A 19,863-nucleotide genomic window follows, 5' to 3' on the forward strand; every position below is an offset into this window, starting at 1 on the left:
ATTATCATCACATTTTGCGTTTTGATGAAAGCACAAGAGTTACTGGGCCCCGAATTCGTGTAGATATTATGTAAGGATAAACGATCAAACGATGAAAATGATGAAAATAAAAACGATGAAAATGGTGAAAATAAAAACGATGAAAATGATGAAAATGATAAAACGATAAAACGATAAAAATTGCTAATATTTGTATGCTAAAAAAATGAAGCTTTGCATAAAAATTAATGGAAAACTATAGGAATGTATATATATTGTATATACCTTTGAAATAAAAATATATCTCCTAAATATATTTAATGCATAACAAGCGTTGCAAGAAGGTATAATAAATATATATAGTTATTCTTATATATTATTTTTTTTTATTAAATATTATAACATATACTTGCAAAATATTTTATTTCACATTTATATTTTTTTCTAAAATATGCCAAAATTAAGCACATTAAAAAAAAAAAAAAAAAAAAAAAAAAAAAAAAAATATTTATATTTATTATCTTATATTTTATCTTATATTTATTTAGCGGGGTATACTAAAATACCTTTGTATGGATATATTTCCTTTAATTAAAAATTTGCTAAATCAATATTTTATAATTATTTTCAAAAATTAAAAATTTTCCGCGTCTTTACGAATGGAATGTATTCACTGTGTGACAATAAAGTTGGTGGAAATTTAAATTTTTGATTTAAAAATGGAAAAATGAACGACAAAATGAACGAAAAATAAATACAAAATGAATACAAAATGAATACAAATGAATGAAAAAACGACAAAATAAATGACAGAACGAGGGCTCTCTAAAATTTCATAGTTGTGGGAAATGCACACTACGCAACAATTCGCTTGCATTATTTTTTAGATAAAATATAAATGTATTAAAGCTGTTAAGAGATAATATGTCATTCTTTAATATATCATCATGTACCAAATTAGTAGTGTTCAAATTTTGCAAAGATATATTTTGAATTGTTTTGGGATCAAATGTAACAAAGATAAATGGCATCCATGATTTTGATGTATATTTTGTAAAATTAAATACATCTAATTTTTTTTTTATTTTTTTTCTAAAATTTGAAATATTAACTTGATCATTAAAACATAAGGGATTATATAAAATTATAATTTGAGAAGACAAATTATCTTTTAACTTTTTTACAAAATTAGTAAAATGCATTTCATAAATATGTATTAATTCATATTTATTTAATAATGGTAATATATCATCTATAGGTTTGTTAAAATGTTCTGGAATCAAATTTATGTCTTCTATGTTATAATCATTCTGTATTTGTATCATAGAAGATTTATTATTTGTTAATTTTTTTGGAGGATTTAATTTTAAAATGAGATCACACCCTATTTTATTCATAAGAAACAAACTCATCCATTTTTCTTTTTCAAATTTATTATACAATCTTTTTATATTAATAAGATCATTTTTTGCAACTGACAATATATAATGAAATAAATTATTAGGTAATGTTATTAAAATGGAATGGGGATCATATATTGATGCTATCCAAAAGTATTTGCCAGTTTTGCCAGTTTTGCCATTTAAACTGTTCTTCTTTTTTGTGATAAATATATTTATCAGTTTTGTTTTTTGTTCTTCTGTCATAGAATTGTTATAATCCATAATAAGTGGCTTATTTTCCCAATCATAGCTTGTAATAAATTTTAAAAATTTTGATAAAATAATTTGAGATGAAAATGAAAAGCTATTCAAATGGGAATCGTCTATTTCGCCACTCTTTTCGCCTTTTCCATTTTTTTCGCCACTTTTTTCGCCTTTTCCATTTTTTTCAAATTTTCGGTCTTGACTGTCATTATGCTGAAGATGAAGAGACAACTCCTTTAGTTCTCTATTTCCTGTGACAATATTTGAATTTTTAAAAAAATTATGAATTTGATTATGTTTTTTATATTCAATAGTATAAATATGAAATAAAACATTTTCAACCAAATCGTCAAAATCTGGAACTCCTTTTGAAGCTAGCCATAATTTACATATTTTGATAGAAGTATGGAAAGTATAAAATTTAGTAGAATAATAAAAAATATATGATGATATAATAGGTTTGTATACAAAATTTCTGATTCTGTCTACACTTTCATCGCTTTCACCATTCTCACCACTTTCACCACTTTCAAGTTTAGCATCATTTATATTTGTTATTTGTAACAATTTTTTTTCTACAACTTTTTTAAAAAATAAATGTAATCGGAATAGTGTAGAATCAAAATAAATATCTATATATGTATTTCTTTTTTTAACATTTTTAATTAATTTATTTTCATCTTCCAAAAAATATCTTTTTATAATTTCTTTTGTTATTTCATAATTTTTATAAAAATTTTCTGCATTTTTATATATCATGGGGTTGTTAAATTTTATGTCAATAATAATATCTATTACAATTATATTAGAATTTATTTTATATCCTAAATCGGACATTTTTAATAATTGATTAGAACTGTTAATATTAGAAATGGTGAATAATTTTTCATCTATTTTATATAAAACTGTTTTTATTTCATTATATTCTTCATGTATTTTATCATAATTTAAATTATTTATATCTTTAATTAATAAGGGGTTTGAAAAATAAATAAAAAAAGACAATTTTTTTTTTAATTTTTTATTACAATACATAAAATGGTCATTTTTTTTTATATATTTTATAAATTTATTTGTCATTAAATTTTGTATATTATTACATTCTTTATATTTATTTTTTTTTAATATATATTTAATGATTTGAACATGAACAGAGTTCGTTTTTTTGTCAGGATATAATTCACTAAACATCGCGTCGAACACTTTATTTTGGGTCTGTTCAGAATTATTAGAACCCCCAATCGAGTCGGTCTCTTCTTCCTTTTCTTCCTTTTTTTCTTCCTTTTTTATTTTTACATTTTTTGCGGGTCGCTTCCACTGCACTATCTCATATATCGTGTTGTTTTCAAATCGCTTTATCTTTGCCTTATTTTTCCAAAACTGTTTAAAACTAGAAACATTTTCAGGATTATATAAAACAGATGATATGTCAAATATTCTCGCTGTGTTATTTGTATTTATAAAAAGGCATAGCCCATGTATCATCTTTTTCGTGTTCAATTTTTCAAATACATTTCCAGCAACAACTTTATCTTTTCTATTTTTAACGCTTAAATGTAGTTCCTGAAATGGGTCTAACATATCAATGTCTGCCCCATTTGCCACATCTGCCACATCTGCCACATCTGCCACATCTGCCACATCTGCTACATCTGCCACATTTGCTACATCTGACCCATCTTGTATGCTTTCCTTCCCCTTTCGAGTCTCTAAAATTGGAAAGGATATCAATCGAATACAGATATCTTCAACTCTATCATTTAAAGATTCTATTAATATATTTTTTAAATAGATAATTTCTTTGTTATAATTTGTATAATTATTTGATACAAATAAAGGGAATAGAATACGTTCCTCAAAGTTCATAGGAAAACATTTTAAATTAGATAAAAAAATTTCATAATAATTATCATATATAGTAATTGTATTTGAATTTAAATAAAAATGTGCTTTTTTTGATTCATAAATTAATTCATAAAAAGAATAATAATTATCTTGAAATATATCATATATTTTATCTATCAAAAAAATGTTCTCTTGTATTTCGTCAGAATTATTATTATTCTTTTTCAATGTTGTATATATTCCATTATTATATGTCATCATATTTTGTGAAATATCAAAGGTACTTAAAAATTTAATAGTTTCTTTAAAAATTTGTAAAAAATTTGAATTTTTTAGATTTAATGTAAAACATACATGAGAACATACAAGCCCTAATGCAAATGAATTAACATCAGTATAATATAAATAATTTGAAACTTCATATTTTTGATCATAACTTGTGTTTTCTCCTTTTTTTTCTCCTTTTTTTTCAGCATTATATACATAATATGTAAATAACAATTTTTTATTCATACACCACAGTTTCAACAATTTAACTGCTTCTTTATATCCTTGATAATTTTGAACAGAATTTTTTATTATTTGATCACATTTAATAATATAAAATTCAGAAATAAAAAATTTTTTTAATAAATTTATTTTGAGATTTTTATAAGTTGTTTTATTTTTTAGAATGTCTTCTTTATTGATACAATTTTCATTTGATGTCATAGATGCATTTTGATCATTCATATTTTCTTTTATTATATTGTTATTTGAAACTAATTTATAATTTTTATAATATTTTTTATATACAGAATGCATACTTAATGCAACTTGTTTTGTAGGAAATAAAATTATAATAATATTTCCAACATATTTTTTATTGTTTAACACATTTAACACAATTACAGATTTACATTTATTTATCCATGTTTTTGTAGAAACAGATATATTAATATTATGTTTTAATTTTGCTTTATCTAAATAATTTACAAATTTTTTTTTATAAAATAACATTTTTATTAAATTAACATACATATTATGATATTTATGGAAATTTTTATATTTTGCTTTTTTTCCTGAATCTATATCTAAACTATATTCTATACCCAAATCAATATTTAGGTTATTATTTAAATACATATTATTTTTAAAGCTTCCTAAAATTTTACAATTTTTTATTAATCTTATACTTTTTGAATACATGTCTTTAAATTTGCTATTTTCATCATTCAAATATTTTGTTAAATCATCATTAAGATCATTTATAAAATTTACTGTTATTTTTTTTACTTCTTGTAATAAATTTACATTTTTTTTATTTTTTTTGTAATAACACAATTTTTTTAATACTTGACTTAAATTCGATGTATCTTTATCATAGTCACTTGAAACTTCATGCGAACTCGTTTTCATTTTTTTACTTCCGCCACAATTTCTGCCACTATTTCTATCATTATTTCTTTTGAGTTTTGGTTTTTTTTTTTGTTTTTGTTTTGATTCCATTTTGAAGTTACTATTTAAAAGGGAAAACAAACAATAACAAAGGAATGGATAACCACACTAAATATATATTTTATAAAAATTTATCAGATTTTTCCAACTTGGTTCATCCCTGATTTTTTATATTTCTGTATTTATTCTTAAAAATGTATATGACAAAAAAAAAAAAAAAAAAAAAAAACGATATACTATCCAAATATATACACGTGTAAGTATGTCCTTTTGCTTTTATATTATCATGAAAATTTTTGAGATGACAACTGGACTCAATTTTTCTGACTGTTCATGTAAAATAGTATAATTAGCTAAAGTTTATGAACGAGTCAAAACAAATGTGCTTAAATTTATGAACAAGTAGAACATATATGCTTGAATTTATGAACAAGTCAGAACAAATATGCTTGAATTTATATACAGAAAAATGTTGTTGTGAATTTTTTGTTCCCCCCAAATATGCAAATAAAACAATGATACATTGAATTAATATGCATACCTATTTATAAATTTACTATAAATTGTTGGAGCTTGTTATTATTGTGGAGAAAATAAATATATTAATATTTTTTACTAATTAAAGAAAATATCGAAATAAAAGCTTGGTTAATAATTTCGTCATAAAAATAATCTTCAAAGGGGCAATCCACTATTTGAGATTTTACTATATTTACATTTTTTTGACACTATTTACATTTTCTTTCTTTTTTAATTTGTATTAAATTCAAATCTACAATTATATATTTTTTTTAATAATAATGAATTAAATTTTTTACAAGTATAGGGAGAAAAATATATGCCGCTATTTTTTTTCCGTTGCCCTTTTAAAATAAATTAATTATTCATATGTATGTATAATATATATGATAGATTATCCTATGCGTTTTTTATGATTTTTTTCCCCACATTTTCAATTTGCTAAATTTTATAATTTTTAACATTCTTTATATCAAATTTTGGATATATTTTTTTAATTATTTTTAAATATAGTAATTCAAATTTAGAATAATTGAAAGGTTGTATCATAATATATCCAAAATAGTGATTTATTATTGCATTCATAAAAAATGATGATAAAAAATGATAAATAATGATAAAAAATGATAAATAATGATAAAAATAACAATTTTTGCTTACTATACATTATTTGTATATAAATATCATAATACATATTTATTTATAGGGAGAATATATGATTGATCTATGTAGCTATATGGCTAAGCAAAATTTGGAGAATAATTTCTCCTTAACATGTACATGCATATATATGTATGCATATGCATGTACATATATATATATACTGTCACCAATTTTGTCCTATAATTCAATTAATAAACTTTTGAAACGATAAGCATGGATACATCATTTATTCCAAAAGAGCTAGTGGGAAAAGATATATATAAAATATTAGGGTTAAATATAAATTGCTCAAATAAACCAGATATAAAAAATATAATAAGAAAAAGATATTTAAAATGTGCATTACTTTTACATCCAGATAAAAATAAACAAAATAAAAAATCTAAGGATCATGAAAAAGAAGAAAATAGTAACGAAGAGTTTAACACATTGAAATGTGCATATGAATTTTTAATAAATGAAACATTACGAAATAAATATAATTCATATATACAAAAACAAAAAACAACAGCATCACACAAAAAAAAAACGTCTATTAATAATATTAGTCTAAATAGATATTTAGATAAAAAAAAATTTGTGGCTTTTCAAAATGAAAAATTAATTTATAAACAAAAATTGGAAAAAAGAGAAAAAGATAAAAATAATAATTCATCATTTCTTTTTGAAGAAAAAAATATAAATGAACAGAAAGAAAATGACTTAAATAATATAAAAAAGGAAAATGAAAATTTTATTAAAAAATATAATAAAAATAAATCCTCAACAAAAAATAAAAATAAAAATAAAAATGATAATGGTGAAAATATAATTGAAATATATTTAAATGATTATAATAATAATATTGATATATTAAAATTATATATTAAAAATAATTTCTTTTTAACATTTTTTATTAATTTTAATTTTCGAAAATATAACCTTAATTTAAATGAAGAACAAAAACATATTGAAAGAAAAGTTGGTTACATTATTTTTGCTGACCGTTCAGAAACAATTAAAGCTTTTTTATATTACAAAAAAAATATAGACAAAATAAATACCAATATAAAGCTGAGATTACTAATACCTTGTAGTGAAAATAAAGAAACACATGATAAAAAAGAAAAAGAAGAGAACAAACAAAATGTTGACAATATGATGGATGAAATGATGGATGAATTAGATAAAGTTTTCTCATTCTGATCATCATTTATAATAGTAGAACATCACTATATGTGCATGTTTAAAAAGGGGGAAAAACAAACCCCCACTTTTTATAAAGTCATTTATTTATTTTGAATATTTCATAATTTGTAATTATACACAATGTGGTACGAACTACACAATGTGGTATGAACTACATCATGTGGTATTTTTTTGTGCTAAATGTAAAAACTAATTATTTGTAATAATTAGTTTTATACATGTTTTAAATTTTTTTTTGATAATCGTATTTCCACGTTTTTGGCGTTTTATTGTTTAAAATTCTGAATGCCCAATTATTTTTTATTTGTTTTTTTTGTGCTAACTACAATTTTTAACGTGAATATTTTTCTCACATAATGTGTTAGGAAAAAGGGAAAAAATGTTAAAACATAAAAATGTAAACGTGTCAAAATGGTGGTAAAAAAGGTGGTAAAAAAGATGTTAACAAAAGATGGCACGAAGTGAAAGTCGAATAAAGTCGTTCCAATGGTCAAACAAGTAATGTAACTTAAGGGGGTAAATTTTCAAAGGGAAATCTTTTTTATGTACATGTTCATATATATAATTACTATGCACATATAATCTAACATATGTATTATATTTTTTGGAGAGCTTTATATTGCTTATATGGTCACGTAAAATGGGAAAGTCTATAATTACAACATTTTGAGGATGATATATATATATCCACTTTATTTTTTTCATTTCTAATACTTTTTCCAAAGTATGTTTATTACAAAATTATTCAATATATTTATTTGTTTCCCTTTTTAATACATATATTATTTATATAGTTTTACATTTTGAAGAAAATGAAAAAAAAAAAAAAACAAACAGTGCTATTATAATGCACAATTATTGCATCCAATAGATTGTATTCCCTTTTATAAGTAAAGACAAAATAAACAAAATTAGCGATGTAAAATATTAGCCATGCATATGCATTATTTATGCATGTATGGTCATGTAATAATAATTAACTTTTTTTCGAAGCATACAATTCAATACAATTTTCTCCATAATTATCAAAATATAAAAAATGAGAATATGCAAAACTATATATGCATATTTGAGCAGACAAAAATATATTATATATATATCCTCATTATATGCAAACTGTGCAATATAAAATATTAAACTTGCGTAAATATTCCTTTTTTTTTTTATTATTTTATTAATAATTGGTGATTGTATGTATATATATTTTTTGCTATTTAGACAGGTATTTTCCACATACAAAACTATTAATTACATGTACGTACATGTCATATATGTGCATATAGACGTGAGTTTTTTCTATTTGTGCAATAGAATGTTGTAAAATTATTCTATGTTAATAATGTAAATAAGGTATTTTTTCGATAGGACAGCATTATTTGTGATATATCGTTGTGTACATATTCGCTTGTCATATATTAACACATTTTTTTATGACATGTTCAGAATTTATTTCATTTTAACTTGAAATATGCCCAATAAATTTATTAGCTAGCTATTTTACGAAAAAAAAAAAAAATAGCCAAAGACGGAAGACAGGAAAAAATGAAAAATATGCTCACCAGAGAAGAAAAATATTTTGAGGAAATCCTCAGAAAGACTAACAATTATAACATATATGGAGATGTAAATGATAATAAAGTCGATAAAAATGTAGTAAAAAAAATAGCAATTTTATACGAAATATTTAATAGAATAAATAAAGAAAGAAATAACAATAATAATTTAGATTTTATATATACTAGTGATATAAAATATTCATTAAAATATGATGACTTTGTCAGAATAAGATTTCATATAATCCCAGTAGAAAGAAAAGGAATAAATTCATTAGATAAAAATAATTATCATTATATTGAAAATTTAAATAATGTAGTAAGTAACATATATAATCCGTCTGCTTATGACCAGTTCATAAATAATAAAATAGACGAAGATAAAGAAAAATTAAATATTATGTTAAAATGTATAAATGAAATTGAATGTGCATATATATATAAATATCGAAGTGATAATAATATTAAATTAACATTTGATGTCTTTTGTCATAATTTTTATATTTTTCTTTCTTATAATTATAAAAGAAAATTATCGATTAAAAACTTTAAAAATAAATATAACCAAATAAAAAAACCAAATGAATATGAATTTTCACCAACACAAAATATTATGCAACTAAATTCTATAGGGGTAACAATGTCAAAAAATATGCACACTAGCACATATGATGATGATAATAATAATAATAACATTAAATTGTATGAACAAGAGATTATGGAAAAATTAAACCCTTTCATATTTGAGTCAGAACATATAATAAATGAGCTTCATTCAAAAAACAATACCCTTCTTTTAAACCCAATACAATTAGAAAATAGTTTTTTTATTAAGCATCCAGATTATGTTCAAAATATGACCAAACTAATTAAGGATAAAAAAAACACTGATGAATGTGAGCGTTTATTTCGCTTTTCTCAAAAAACTTTATTTTAGGGGCATATAAAATATTAGTAATATTTTTTTACCCTCTATAAATAATTTCCCATTCATAAATAACTTAATTAGGAGATAATTTTCCATTAAATTAATAGCTAGCTAAAAAAATAATATATAATAAATTTAAAGCTTAAGAGATGTAATAAAAATATTTACATAACTAAATAGTAGGAATATAGAAATGCATTTGCATTATTTTTATAGAATTGTTTATATAAAGCAATGTATCTATACACAAGATTAGCTTTTCCGCTGGGTCATAATATTTAATTGAAAATGTAATCGCAATTATTGAAAATGTAATCGCAATTCATTTTTAATAATTGTGTAAGGACGTGTTTCTTCCTTGACACCTACTTAACAATGTTGCTAATTTATGAATTAAATTTAACTTTATTATTTTAAAAAAAAAAAAAAAAAAAAAAAAAAAAAAAAAAAAATATATATATGTATAATATATATAACACCTTTTTTTTGTAACATTTTTTCTATGCGCTAAAAATAAATACTTAAAAAAAATATGAACAAACAAATGAATGTATGTAGTATGCATGTAGTATATATGTAGTATACATGTAGTATGCAGGTAGTATGCATGTAGTATGTATGTAGTATGTATTGATATTTGCTAACATATTTGTATGTGTTAATTTTAAGGCAAATAATTTATGAGTTCGTTTAAGGGTTTTGTACTAATAGTTAATTTATCATTTTTTTCAGTAAAAAAAAAAAAATAGCATTATAGATATTGGTGATAAATATCTTATATAAATAATAAACGGTGAGGTGAATTTGAGTGAATCACTTTGGAATATTTAAAAAAAAAAGTGAAAAACATCGAAACTTAAAATAGAAAGGTTGGAAATAGCAAAGGTGGGGAATAGCAAAGGTGGGGAATAGCAAAATAACCATTGTGCTTTTAAAATGAGTTTCCAAAATGGATATAAAAATAAAATTAATAAATATTTTTAGAACAACATATAGCATAACACCAATTCCATCTATTACTCAATATGACACTCTAAGAATAGGTTTGTAAAAAAAGGAAAAAAATAAAAAAAGAAAAAAAGAAAAAAAGAAAAAAAGAAAAAGTCATACTGGCTATTTCATATATAGGGTAGTGTGTGTTTAGGGTTCCAGTGAATATTTGGTTCTATGCCTGTACTTATGCATATTTTTTTTTTTTTTTTTTTTTTTTTTCAATTAATGTTTGTAGCAAAACGAAGTTTGACTTATTATCCTTGCCGAAGACAAGAGGGGCATAAAATAGTAACACTGCTTATTTTGAAATAAAGAAAAATAAAATAAAATAAAATAAAATAAATTTTTATGCATTTTATGTTCCAAAGTAGCTAAATGAGCATATATCACTTATTTAGATGCATGGTTATTTTTTATTATTTATTATTATTTATTATTATTATTTTTTTTTTTTTCAGGAGCTAATGCTTGGAAAACACCGAAAAAGGAAAATAAACCCGCCACTTTATCCAATACACCCAAATGAAGAAAAAAAAAAAAACTTAAATAATTTTATAACATATAAAGATTTAAAAATTAGGTGGAAAAACACATCCAAAAATTACAGGAAAAAAGTGACGATAGCTCGAAAGTGGAAAAATTTGCATTGTCTTTTACCTCAAAATAAAAGTTCATGCATATTTGTTTTGCATAAAAATTTACCAAAAACTCGGAATAAAAAAAATATTTATAATTCTACTATTGAACAGGATGTAGATGCTGATAGTGTGAAAAAATTAGCGCATGAAAATGAACAAGGCGGACTAAAAAACGGAGAAAAAAACGGAGAAAAAAACGGAGAAAAAAACGGAGTAAAAGATTGTAACACAAGTGTGACCATACGTGGAAGAAGAAAAAATAAAACAAAAAAATTAAAGTATCAAATTGAAGAGGCTAGTAAAATAGATGATATAAATAATAATTATTATGATAAGCCACCAAAAAATTTAGAATATCTTATAAAAAAAAATGAATTATTTTGTATTTTTAAATCAAATTTTATAAATGAACATAAAGTAGTAATAGGTGATATTGTTCAGACAGAAAAATTACATAGGAAAAAAGCTGGAGATGTTGTTTATTTTGGAACTGTTCTTTTTGTGGGATCTAAAGATTTTTCTATTATTGGCAAACCTACTATCCCATATTGTAAAGTTAAAGCAACGATAGAACAAATCACATTAAGTAGAGAAATTTTAAGTTTTAGATATAAAAAGGTTAGAAGATCAAGCCGTTTTTTAAGAGTAAAACATTGGGTAACTATATTAAAAATAGATGATATAATAATAGATTTGAAGCATGAAATGAATGGTGAAATGCGTGGTGAAATGAGTGGTGAAGTGAATGATGAAAGAAACAAACCACTGCAAATCCTCGACTTATGGGCAAATAGATGGTTATATCAAAAAGAATTAAATTTTATTAAATTTGATATAAATAATAAACCTTTAGCAGAAAAAATATATAATTTAGTAGAGCATCAGCCAAACACTTTACACAGACGAGGCTTGAATAAATGCTATCGATTTCATCCTGACCCTTTCCTCCCACTTTCATATTAATTAAGCACATTCCTACCATATAACGTTTTTGCATCTTAAAATTCAACGCATTTTTCCAACACTTTTTTCCAACACTATTTTTTCATCCTTTTTTCCAACACTTTTTTTCACCATTTTATTTTTTCCAACACTTTATTTTTTCATCCTTTTTTTGTTTATTTTAACTCTTGTTTTGTTTATCCCTTTTCAAACTTTTCTTACCCTTGAATTTTAAAAATGTTGAAAATTCAATTATTGAAAATGGCGAAGTATTTGGTCAGTCGCTAAAAATGGGGAAATATTTTGTTTAGTCGATAAAAATGGCGAAGTATTTTGGTTAGTCGGTAAAAATGGCTCTTAATTTTTGGGCATAAAAAACGGGTGTACATTATGCGGATATTTGTGCACATTCGGGAATATTTTATTTTAACTAGTAATTTTCGAAAAATGAAAAAACATAATTTTTTTTTATACTTGAATTTTTTTTATACTTGAATTTTTTTTATACTTGAATTTTTTTTATACTTGAATTTTTTTTATACTTGAATTTTTTTATGCTTCAATTTTTTTATACTTCAACTTTTTTATGCTTCAATTTTTTTATGCTTCAACTTTTTTATGCTTCAATTTTTTTATGCTTCATTTTTTTTGTTTCAAAATAATTCCTCTTGATATATAAATTTAGCTACTAAGCAATAATGCATATAAAATATAATAATGGGAATAAAATTTGAATTTTTCCGATTTTTTAAATTAAATTATTACTCATTTTATACTAAAAAAGAAAAAATATATACATTTATTCACACTATAACTGCATATTCTCTAGTTGGCTTAACCGTTTATTTAGGTAACCCTTTTATTTTTAATATTATGTTCTAATCATATTTACCTTTTTAACAAGCTTACACAATTTAGTCCCACATAAAAATAAATAAATATAAATAAATATATTACATATATATATACATTACATGTGTGTGTGCTAAATAATGCATAACATGCTCTTTTTAAATGTAGTAAAATTTATCATCATTTTTTTTATTGTTCGTATATAGGCTATTCATTTTTTAATATGTGGAATGAAGCGGTACACTATTCTTATAAACATTATGTGAGAAAAGAGGTATATTGAAAAATAAAATAATAGTCGAAATTATAGTTATACATGCCTACTTGTATTATTACATACCTCTACTATACAACTTTATTTTAATTTTTCCTCACTTTTAAGAAACAAAGAAAAGAGTTATATGAAAAAATTAGGAATGCACGAGACAGTGGTTTGATTCCACACAGTGAAGTATCCCATTAAATCTTTTCAAAAAATTTAGAAAATTTAGAAAAATTTAGAAAAAAATTGAAAAATCTCAAAAAAATACAAAAAAATCTCAAAAAAATTTAGAAAAATTAGAAAGATTATAACCAGTCCAAAATGAATTCTATACGTTTACAGAAATACGCAAGTTTTATATTTGCCATTTTTTACTTTTTTAAAATTAGAGATGGAAAAGTAAACTGTTCATGTCATCAAGATATAAATAAAGATGGCTACCCATTACCTATGTATTTTAACTATAATATTAATATTAAATTTTTATTTGATTATTTTAAAGCAGAAAATATGAACCAATTTATATTTTATAATATATTATGTATATTATTAGGGTTCTTATCAATATATATTAAAATAATTAAAAAGGGAGTAACTAAAATAGAAAAAAAATCAGAATTAAGAGAAAACCTTCTTAGCCTTAATAAAATGTGTGCATACTGGAGGTTTAATTATACATTTTTGACATTTCTTAATTATACAATTGATTATTTATTAATGTTAATTGTAATGACATTTAATGTTTATATATTTTTAAGTATCATGGGTGGAATATCAATAGCTTATTTATTTTTAGGACACAAAGTTATGAAATATTGATATTTTCATGAAATTATTATTTTTTTTTTTTTTTTTCCATCATTTTTTCCGACAATTTTTAATGTTTTTATAACTGCACTCAACACTTTAAGCTACATTATGAAATAAAAAAAAAACTAAAAAAAAACTAAAAAAAAAAAAAAAAAATTATAGCATATATCTTTCCTCAGAACACAAAAATAAAAATAACGAGAGTGGCAACATAGTACAACTGTAACATTGGCGAAAAAAAAAGCAAATACCCCATATTTTTAACCCATATTTTTGCCCATATTTTTGCCCTTATTTTTTTCCAAATGTTGGATTTTGAATTGAGTATAAAATACGTTGTAGCAACCCCCTTACAATATTTTTTTTTGGGGGCCTATAAAATATTTTGGTTTGTTATGTGTGCATATTATTTTTTATATTTTTTATATTTTTAATTATTTTTAATTATTTGTTTACATGTATAAAATTAATAAAATTAAATTGTATATATATATAAGAAAAATAAGTATATTGTTATTTTTTAAAATAGTGTTAAGGCTCTTTTGTTAATAATCTGTCCATTAAATTATGTATATATATTTATTCCTATTTTAGCTACCCTCTTATTTGACTAATATATTTTATAATTTTTTTTTTTTTTTAAATGTACTATTGTTGTTTTTTTTCTTGCATTAAGAATGTGGAAAATAGCTTACCAAAAGAGAGTTCCAAGTTTGCATAAAATAAAAACAAACAAACATTGGTGACATTTTTGAGGAGAATAAAACTACTTGAAAATTATTCTCTACCAAAAGTACAACAATAAATAAAAGAAAAAAAAAAAAAAAAAAAAAAAAAATAATAAAAAAATAATAATAAAATAATAAAAAAATAATAATAAAATAATAAAAAAATAATAATAAAAAAAATAAAACAATATTGAATGCAAACAAATAGAGTTAAACATATCCAGATTTAATCAAGATAATGAAAATAAAAAAGATATTTTTTATAACAAAGAAATTTCAAATAGTAACTAAAATTAATAATATATAAACAAACAATTTATATTTAGTTCGAACTCAAAATCTGAAATAAATAAAAATGTTATGATGAGTTATTATTATTATAAAGACGATAAAAATAATAATATAGAAAGAGAAGAGAACTTAAAATGGATGAAACAAAATAATAAAGAAATAAATTTTGAAAAAATAAAAAAAATAAGAAATAATAAAAATAATAATGGTGGATTATCTATTGTTTCTGCTTTTGTCTCATATGTTAATTCATCAAATGTAAATTCGAATGTACACATTACAGAATCTTTTATCAATAAAAATGATGATGTTGATTCAGATAGCTTAGTTAAAACATCACACATTTTATCAAAAAAAAGGACAAATAATTATGACAATGCAAGAAATAATAATGCTTATAAAAATAGTTGTGTCTTAAAACAAAATAAAGGTGGAAAACTTACCTTCAAAACGAAAAACTATAGTACATATAATAATAAAAATGGGCATGTAAAAAAAAATAACAACATTATTATTAAAAGTGGTGATGATCTTGACCATGTTCATAATAAAAAAAAATATGATCATAAAAATTATGGTGATAGATATGGTGATAGATATGGTGATAAATATGGTGATAGATATGGTGATAAATATGGTGATAAATATGGTGATAAATATGGTGATAGATATGGTGATAAATATGGTCATAAAAATTATGATGATAAAAAATATGGTGACAAATATGGTGATAAATATGATGATAAATATGGTGATAAATATGGTGATAAATATGGTGATAAATGTGGTGATAAATGTGGTGATAAATGTGGTGATAAATATGATGATAAAAATGATGATGATGATGAAAAGGGAAGCAAATCATGTGGCGATAATTTGAGCAATGAAAATTATATAAAAATGGAAGAGCTATTAAAAGATTATAATGAAGCAGCTAAAAATAAAAAGAACACCGAATTTGATATTAATGATTTTATTAAAAGATTTGATCATATAATAGATGGGTTATTTAAAGCAAATAATATTAGCAAACATGAAATTAAAAAATCTATATTAAAAAAATATAAACAACTTTTTGAAAATAAAAATGCGATGAAATTTTATAAAGGAATACAAACTTTAGTACATGAAAAAAATATAATAATTCAATATATGGCATATTATAGAAAATTAAATAAACAATATATCAAAGATATAAAAGATATACAAAACTCTTATGATGATTTAATAACCGAAATTAACCAAGTTAATCAAAATAATATAATGCTAAAAAGACTTGTCAATGTCTTAAGTATAGATCTTGACAAGAAAAAAATTGATTTATCAACATAAATATGTACACAATTTTTGCCTGAACAGCTAGCCATTTGGTAATTAAAAAAAAAAAAAAACTAGCTTTATTTTATTTTTTTTTTTTTTGGAAAGCAATAAATTTTTTTATAGCTATATGTATATACACATGAAGACATGTGTAGAAAGATATTTTACAATAATTTTTTTTTCACTTTTGGGTTGTAAATTTCTAGGTGAAATATTAAAAAAAATTTATCATTTCATTATCTAGTTACCAATATATATCCTTCTTAAAAGATGGTGATACCCATATATGTTTTCATTTTTATCTTTCTAAATAGCTTTGTAACTATTCATCATTTATAATTTTTTTTTTTTTTTTTTAAGTATACAAATTGGTACATATAAGTTTGTTTAGGCATTTATTGTTACATATTAATATGCATATATAGATATATGACATGATATATCAAATAGAATATGTACAGTTGTACATAAATATGCGGGGGTAAACATAAAAATAGTATAAATAGTTTTAGACAGAAATATGTTACTATTATACATCCTGTCTTTTATCATACATTTTTATAATGTCATTATATTTATATTTATAGTTTGTTTCTCAAAAAATAAAAGGGTGCTAAAATAAAAGTCTCTTTTAAATTATTTTTTCACAATGTTCATAAAATAAATTACAAAATTAATTAAATATTTAATACAAATAAATTCTCCTTAAAACATACCCTTCCCCATTTTTTTGTCATACCTACGAAAAAAAATCATGTAAATTAAATGAATATTATTAAATATGCTTTTTAAGTTAAACAATAAATTATATTGCTTTATAATATTTTTCTTATTACTGATTTCTGCGAAACCGGCCCTTGTTCGTATTCTTTTTCATATAGTATCGTTTCGTTTTGTCTAATATAAAAAAAAACATTGTGCATGGATATAAATATGTGTTATTTTTCCAAATGGAAATGCATTAATTTTTTTTTCATTTTTTTCCATTTTTCGCGGTATACCGTCATTTGCATTGTTTTGCTCATTTGGTGGTATTTTTTTTTGTGGAAAATCTCCGGATTTCGGATCTTTAAATTTAAAATTATTAGGTGGTATAAATTTTTTATTTTTATTAACATATGCTTTGTTTTGTGTAATTTGAGCTGGTTGAATATTTTTATTCTGATCCTGACCATGATCAGATTTTTCAATATCAGCCTCCTCATCAGACACACTATAATTTCGTCTATAAGATGTTGGATCAATTAATTTGTTTTGAAAATTATCAAAAGAACTACTTGATAAATCATTATCTAAACTATCTGACATGTTTAATTGTGTTAGAATTTTATTTTTGGATTCATCATCTATTATACCATTTATATATTTAGATTTTTCTCTTTTTTTTTTATTAAGTTTTTTCATTAATTCTTGTTCTTTTAATACTTCTAAAATATTTTTATTTTTATTTTTTACATTTTGATAGTTATCATGTTCAATTCTATTATATTCAGGATCAGCATATTCATATTTCGTATTATTAGTTAGATTGTTATTATGTTCATTATTTTTTTTATGAAATGTAGTATTGTTTATTTTTTCATCATTATATATGTCATTTTCAGAATTGCTCATTTCAAGTAAACTTTCGGATTCATCATTTTCACTAGTATTATCTGACATGTCATCTAAATTTTGTGTAGGAATTATGGAAAATATATAATCCAATGTGCTAGCTATTATAAAATTATTTTTTTTTAATATTTTTAAAATAGCATTAGAATTATTTAAATTTGTTATTTCCTTAATTTGATTAATTTCATGTTCATATTTCTTTTTCATAAGCTCTTTTATCTCTTTTTTGTTTTTTATTTTTAAAATATTATTAACATACATATAAAATTCAATATCTAATTTATTTTCTAATACCAAATGTTCTAAGAAATCCCATTTAATTATTTTTATATCATTTCTTAAAAAATAAAAACTTATTTCACTACTTTTTTCTTTTAATAAATCAATTATAAATGAAAAATAAAGATGTTTTTTTTTCTCCTCTTCATATATAAAACTGTATTTAACAAACTTTTTCAATGTTTTTATAAATTTGTATCTTAAAATAACCACGTCTTTTTTTACACGTGACTCCACAGTGCCGCAGTATATTTTTTTTATCTGGAAAAGAACAAAAAAAATAATAAGAGAACATGTATATAGACTTATTTGTATAAAACAGCATTTGCATGACCATGCTATAAAACATAAAAAAAATTATGACATGTTCAGAAAAGTTTAAAAAAATTATGACTTGTTCAGAAAAGTTGTTTAAAAAATTATGACTTGTTCATAAAAATTGTTAAAATTTTTTTTACCATTTCAAAATACGTTTGTATAAACAAATATAGAAACGATTCTTTCCCTTCTTTTAATATATCAAGAGACAAGGTATTTAGATGCTCCTTTTTATTATCATTATTATCATAACATAGTAAAGTAGAAAGAATGAGATTATTTGATAACTTGTTTTTTTCCATATCAAAAAGATAAAATTTTTTAAAAAATTTTGTAAAACAATATACACAGGTAATAAATTCATTTATTTCAAATATCAAATTATTTACATTACTTTTTTTAGTTGTAAATTTGTCTAACTTTTCTTTTATATATTTTATATGTTCATAAAGTAATGATATATATTTATTTATATTAAAAAAGTATAATTTTGTCATTTTATATAAATTATCCAATAATTCTTTTATCTTCTTTTTTTCTAAATTATGGTACATCATTAATATATCCATAAATATGTTAACTTTCATAAATGTATGCTTTATTATATTTGTTTCATTTTTATCACTATTTATATATATTTCTAATATTTTTAAATAAAACTCTAATATATATTTATCTATTATATAATATTCATTTTCCTTATAAGAATCATAAATATATAGATTATCATATGCTCTAGCCCCTTTTTGTAAATGTGAAAAAAAAAAAAAACATAAAGAATTGTTTTTTTTTATTGTTGTAATTATATAATCATCATTTTGGCTTAATAAATAGCTAAAACATTTTTTTACATAATCTATGTATAAACATTTATCTTCATCATTTTTCGTTTCTAACTCCTCTACATATAAAAAATGTTCCTTAAAATATTTATTTCGATACATTATTTATTTGTGTTAAAACAAAAATGCAAGTATAGATAAAAAGCTATTATAAAAAGGTAGCATGTATGTATGCATTTATATTATATGTGTGTGAATGAAGCTAGGTATGTTTTT

General features: G+C 21.9%; 8 protein-coding genes across 8 annotated transcripts; 6 read left to right on the plus strand and 2 right to left on the minus strand.

Annotated features, from left to right (window-relative positions):
• Positions 1 to 812: 812 nt before the first annotated feature.
• On the minus strand, positions 813 to 4,958 carry PY17X_1022900 (conserved Plasmodium protein, unknown function; the record flags this gene model as incomplete). Its single annotated transcript, XM_724565.2, has 1 exon — positions 813 to 4,958. The coding sequence occupies one exon, from the start codon at positions 4,956 to 4,958 to the stop codon at positions 813 to 815; it is 4,146 nt and encodes a 1,381-aa protein (XP_729658.2).
• A 1,344-nt stretch (positions 4,959 to 6,302) lies between these two features.
• On the plus strand, positions 6,303 to 7,274 carry PY17X_1023000 (uncharacterized protein; the record flags this gene model as incomplete). The annotated part of the gene is made up of 1 exon (XM_724566.1): positions 6,303 to 7,274. The coding sequence occupies one exon, from the start codon at positions 6,303 to 6,305 to the stop codon at positions 7,272 to 7,274; it is 972 nt and encodes a 323-aa protein (XP_729659.1).
• Positions 7,275 to 8,819: 1,545 nt separating this feature from the next.
• Positions 8,820 to 9,767, plus strand: PY17X_1023100 (conserved Plasmodium protein, unknown function; the record flags this gene model as incomplete). Its single annotated transcript, XM_724567.2, has 1 exon — positions 8,820 to 9,767. The coding sequence occupies one exon, from the start codon at positions 8,820 to 8,822 to the stop codon at positions 9,765 to 9,767; it is 948 nt and encodes a 315-aa protein (XP_729660.2).
• Positions 9,768 to 11,215: 1,448 nt separating this feature from the next.
• On the plus strand, positions 11,216 to 12,352 carry PY17X_1023200 (mitochondrial ribosomal protein L21 precursor, putative; the record flags this gene model as incomplete). The annotated part of the gene is made up of 1 exon (XM_719708.2): positions 11,216 to 12,352. One exon carries the CDS (start codon positions 11,216 to 11,218, stop codon positions 12,350 to 12,352), a length of 1,137 nt encoding a protein of 378 aa, XP_724801.2.
• A 696-nt stretch (positions 12,353 to 13,048) lies between these two features.
• PY17X_1023300 (cytochrome c oxidase assembly protein COX14, putative) lies at positions 13,049 to 13,646 on the plus strand (the record flags this gene model as incomplete). The annotated part of the gene is made up of 3 exons (XM_022956262.1): positions 13,049 to 13,181; positions 13,390 to 13,457; positions 13,566 to 13,646. The coding sequence occupies 3 exons, from the start codon at positions 13,049 to 13,051 to the stop codon at positions 13,644 to 13,646; spliced, it is 282 nt and encodes a 93-aa protein (XP_022813327.1).
• Positions 13,647 to 13,766: 120 nt separating this feature from the next.
• Positions 13,767 to 14,264, plus strand: PY17X_1023400 (copper transporter, putative; the record flags this gene model as incomplete). Its single annotated transcript, XM_022956263.1, has 1 exon — positions 13,767 to 14,264. One exon carries the CDS (start codon positions 13,767 to 13,769, stop codon positions 14,262 to 14,264), a length of 498 nt encoding a protein of 165 aa, XP_022813328.1.
• Positions 14,265 to 15,343: 1,079 nt separating this feature from the next.
• Positions 15,344 to 16,606, plus strand: PY17X_1023500 (conserved Plasmodium protein, unknown function; the record flags this gene model as incomplete). The annotated part of the gene is made up of 1 exon (XM_720543.1): positions 15,344 to 16,606. The coding sequence occupies one exon, from the start codon at positions 15,344 to 15,346 to the stop codon at positions 16,604 to 16,606; it is 1,263 nt and encodes a 420-aa protein (XP_725636.1).
• A 693-nt stretch (positions 16,607 to 17,299) lies between these two features.
• On the minus strand, positions 17,300 to 19,749 carry PY17X_1023600 (conserved Plasmodium protein, unknown function; the record flags this gene model as incomplete). Its single annotated transcript, XM_022956265.1, has 4 exons — positions 17,300 to 17,333; positions 17,431 to 17,491; positions 17,596 to 18,748; positions 18,946 to 19,749. The coding sequence occupies 4 exons, from the start codon at positions 19,747 to 19,749 to the stop codon at positions 17,300 to 17,302; spliced, it is 2,052 nt and encodes a 683-aa protein (XP_022813329.1).
• Positions 19,750 to 19,863: the final 114 nt, after the last annotated feature.

This window comes from Plasmodium yoelii, assembly GCF_900002385.2.
Source record: "Plasmodium yoelii strain 17X genome assembly, chromosome: 10".
NCBI lineage: Eukaryota > Apicomplexa > Aconoidasida > Haemosporida > Plasmodiidae > Plasmodium > Plasmodium yoelii.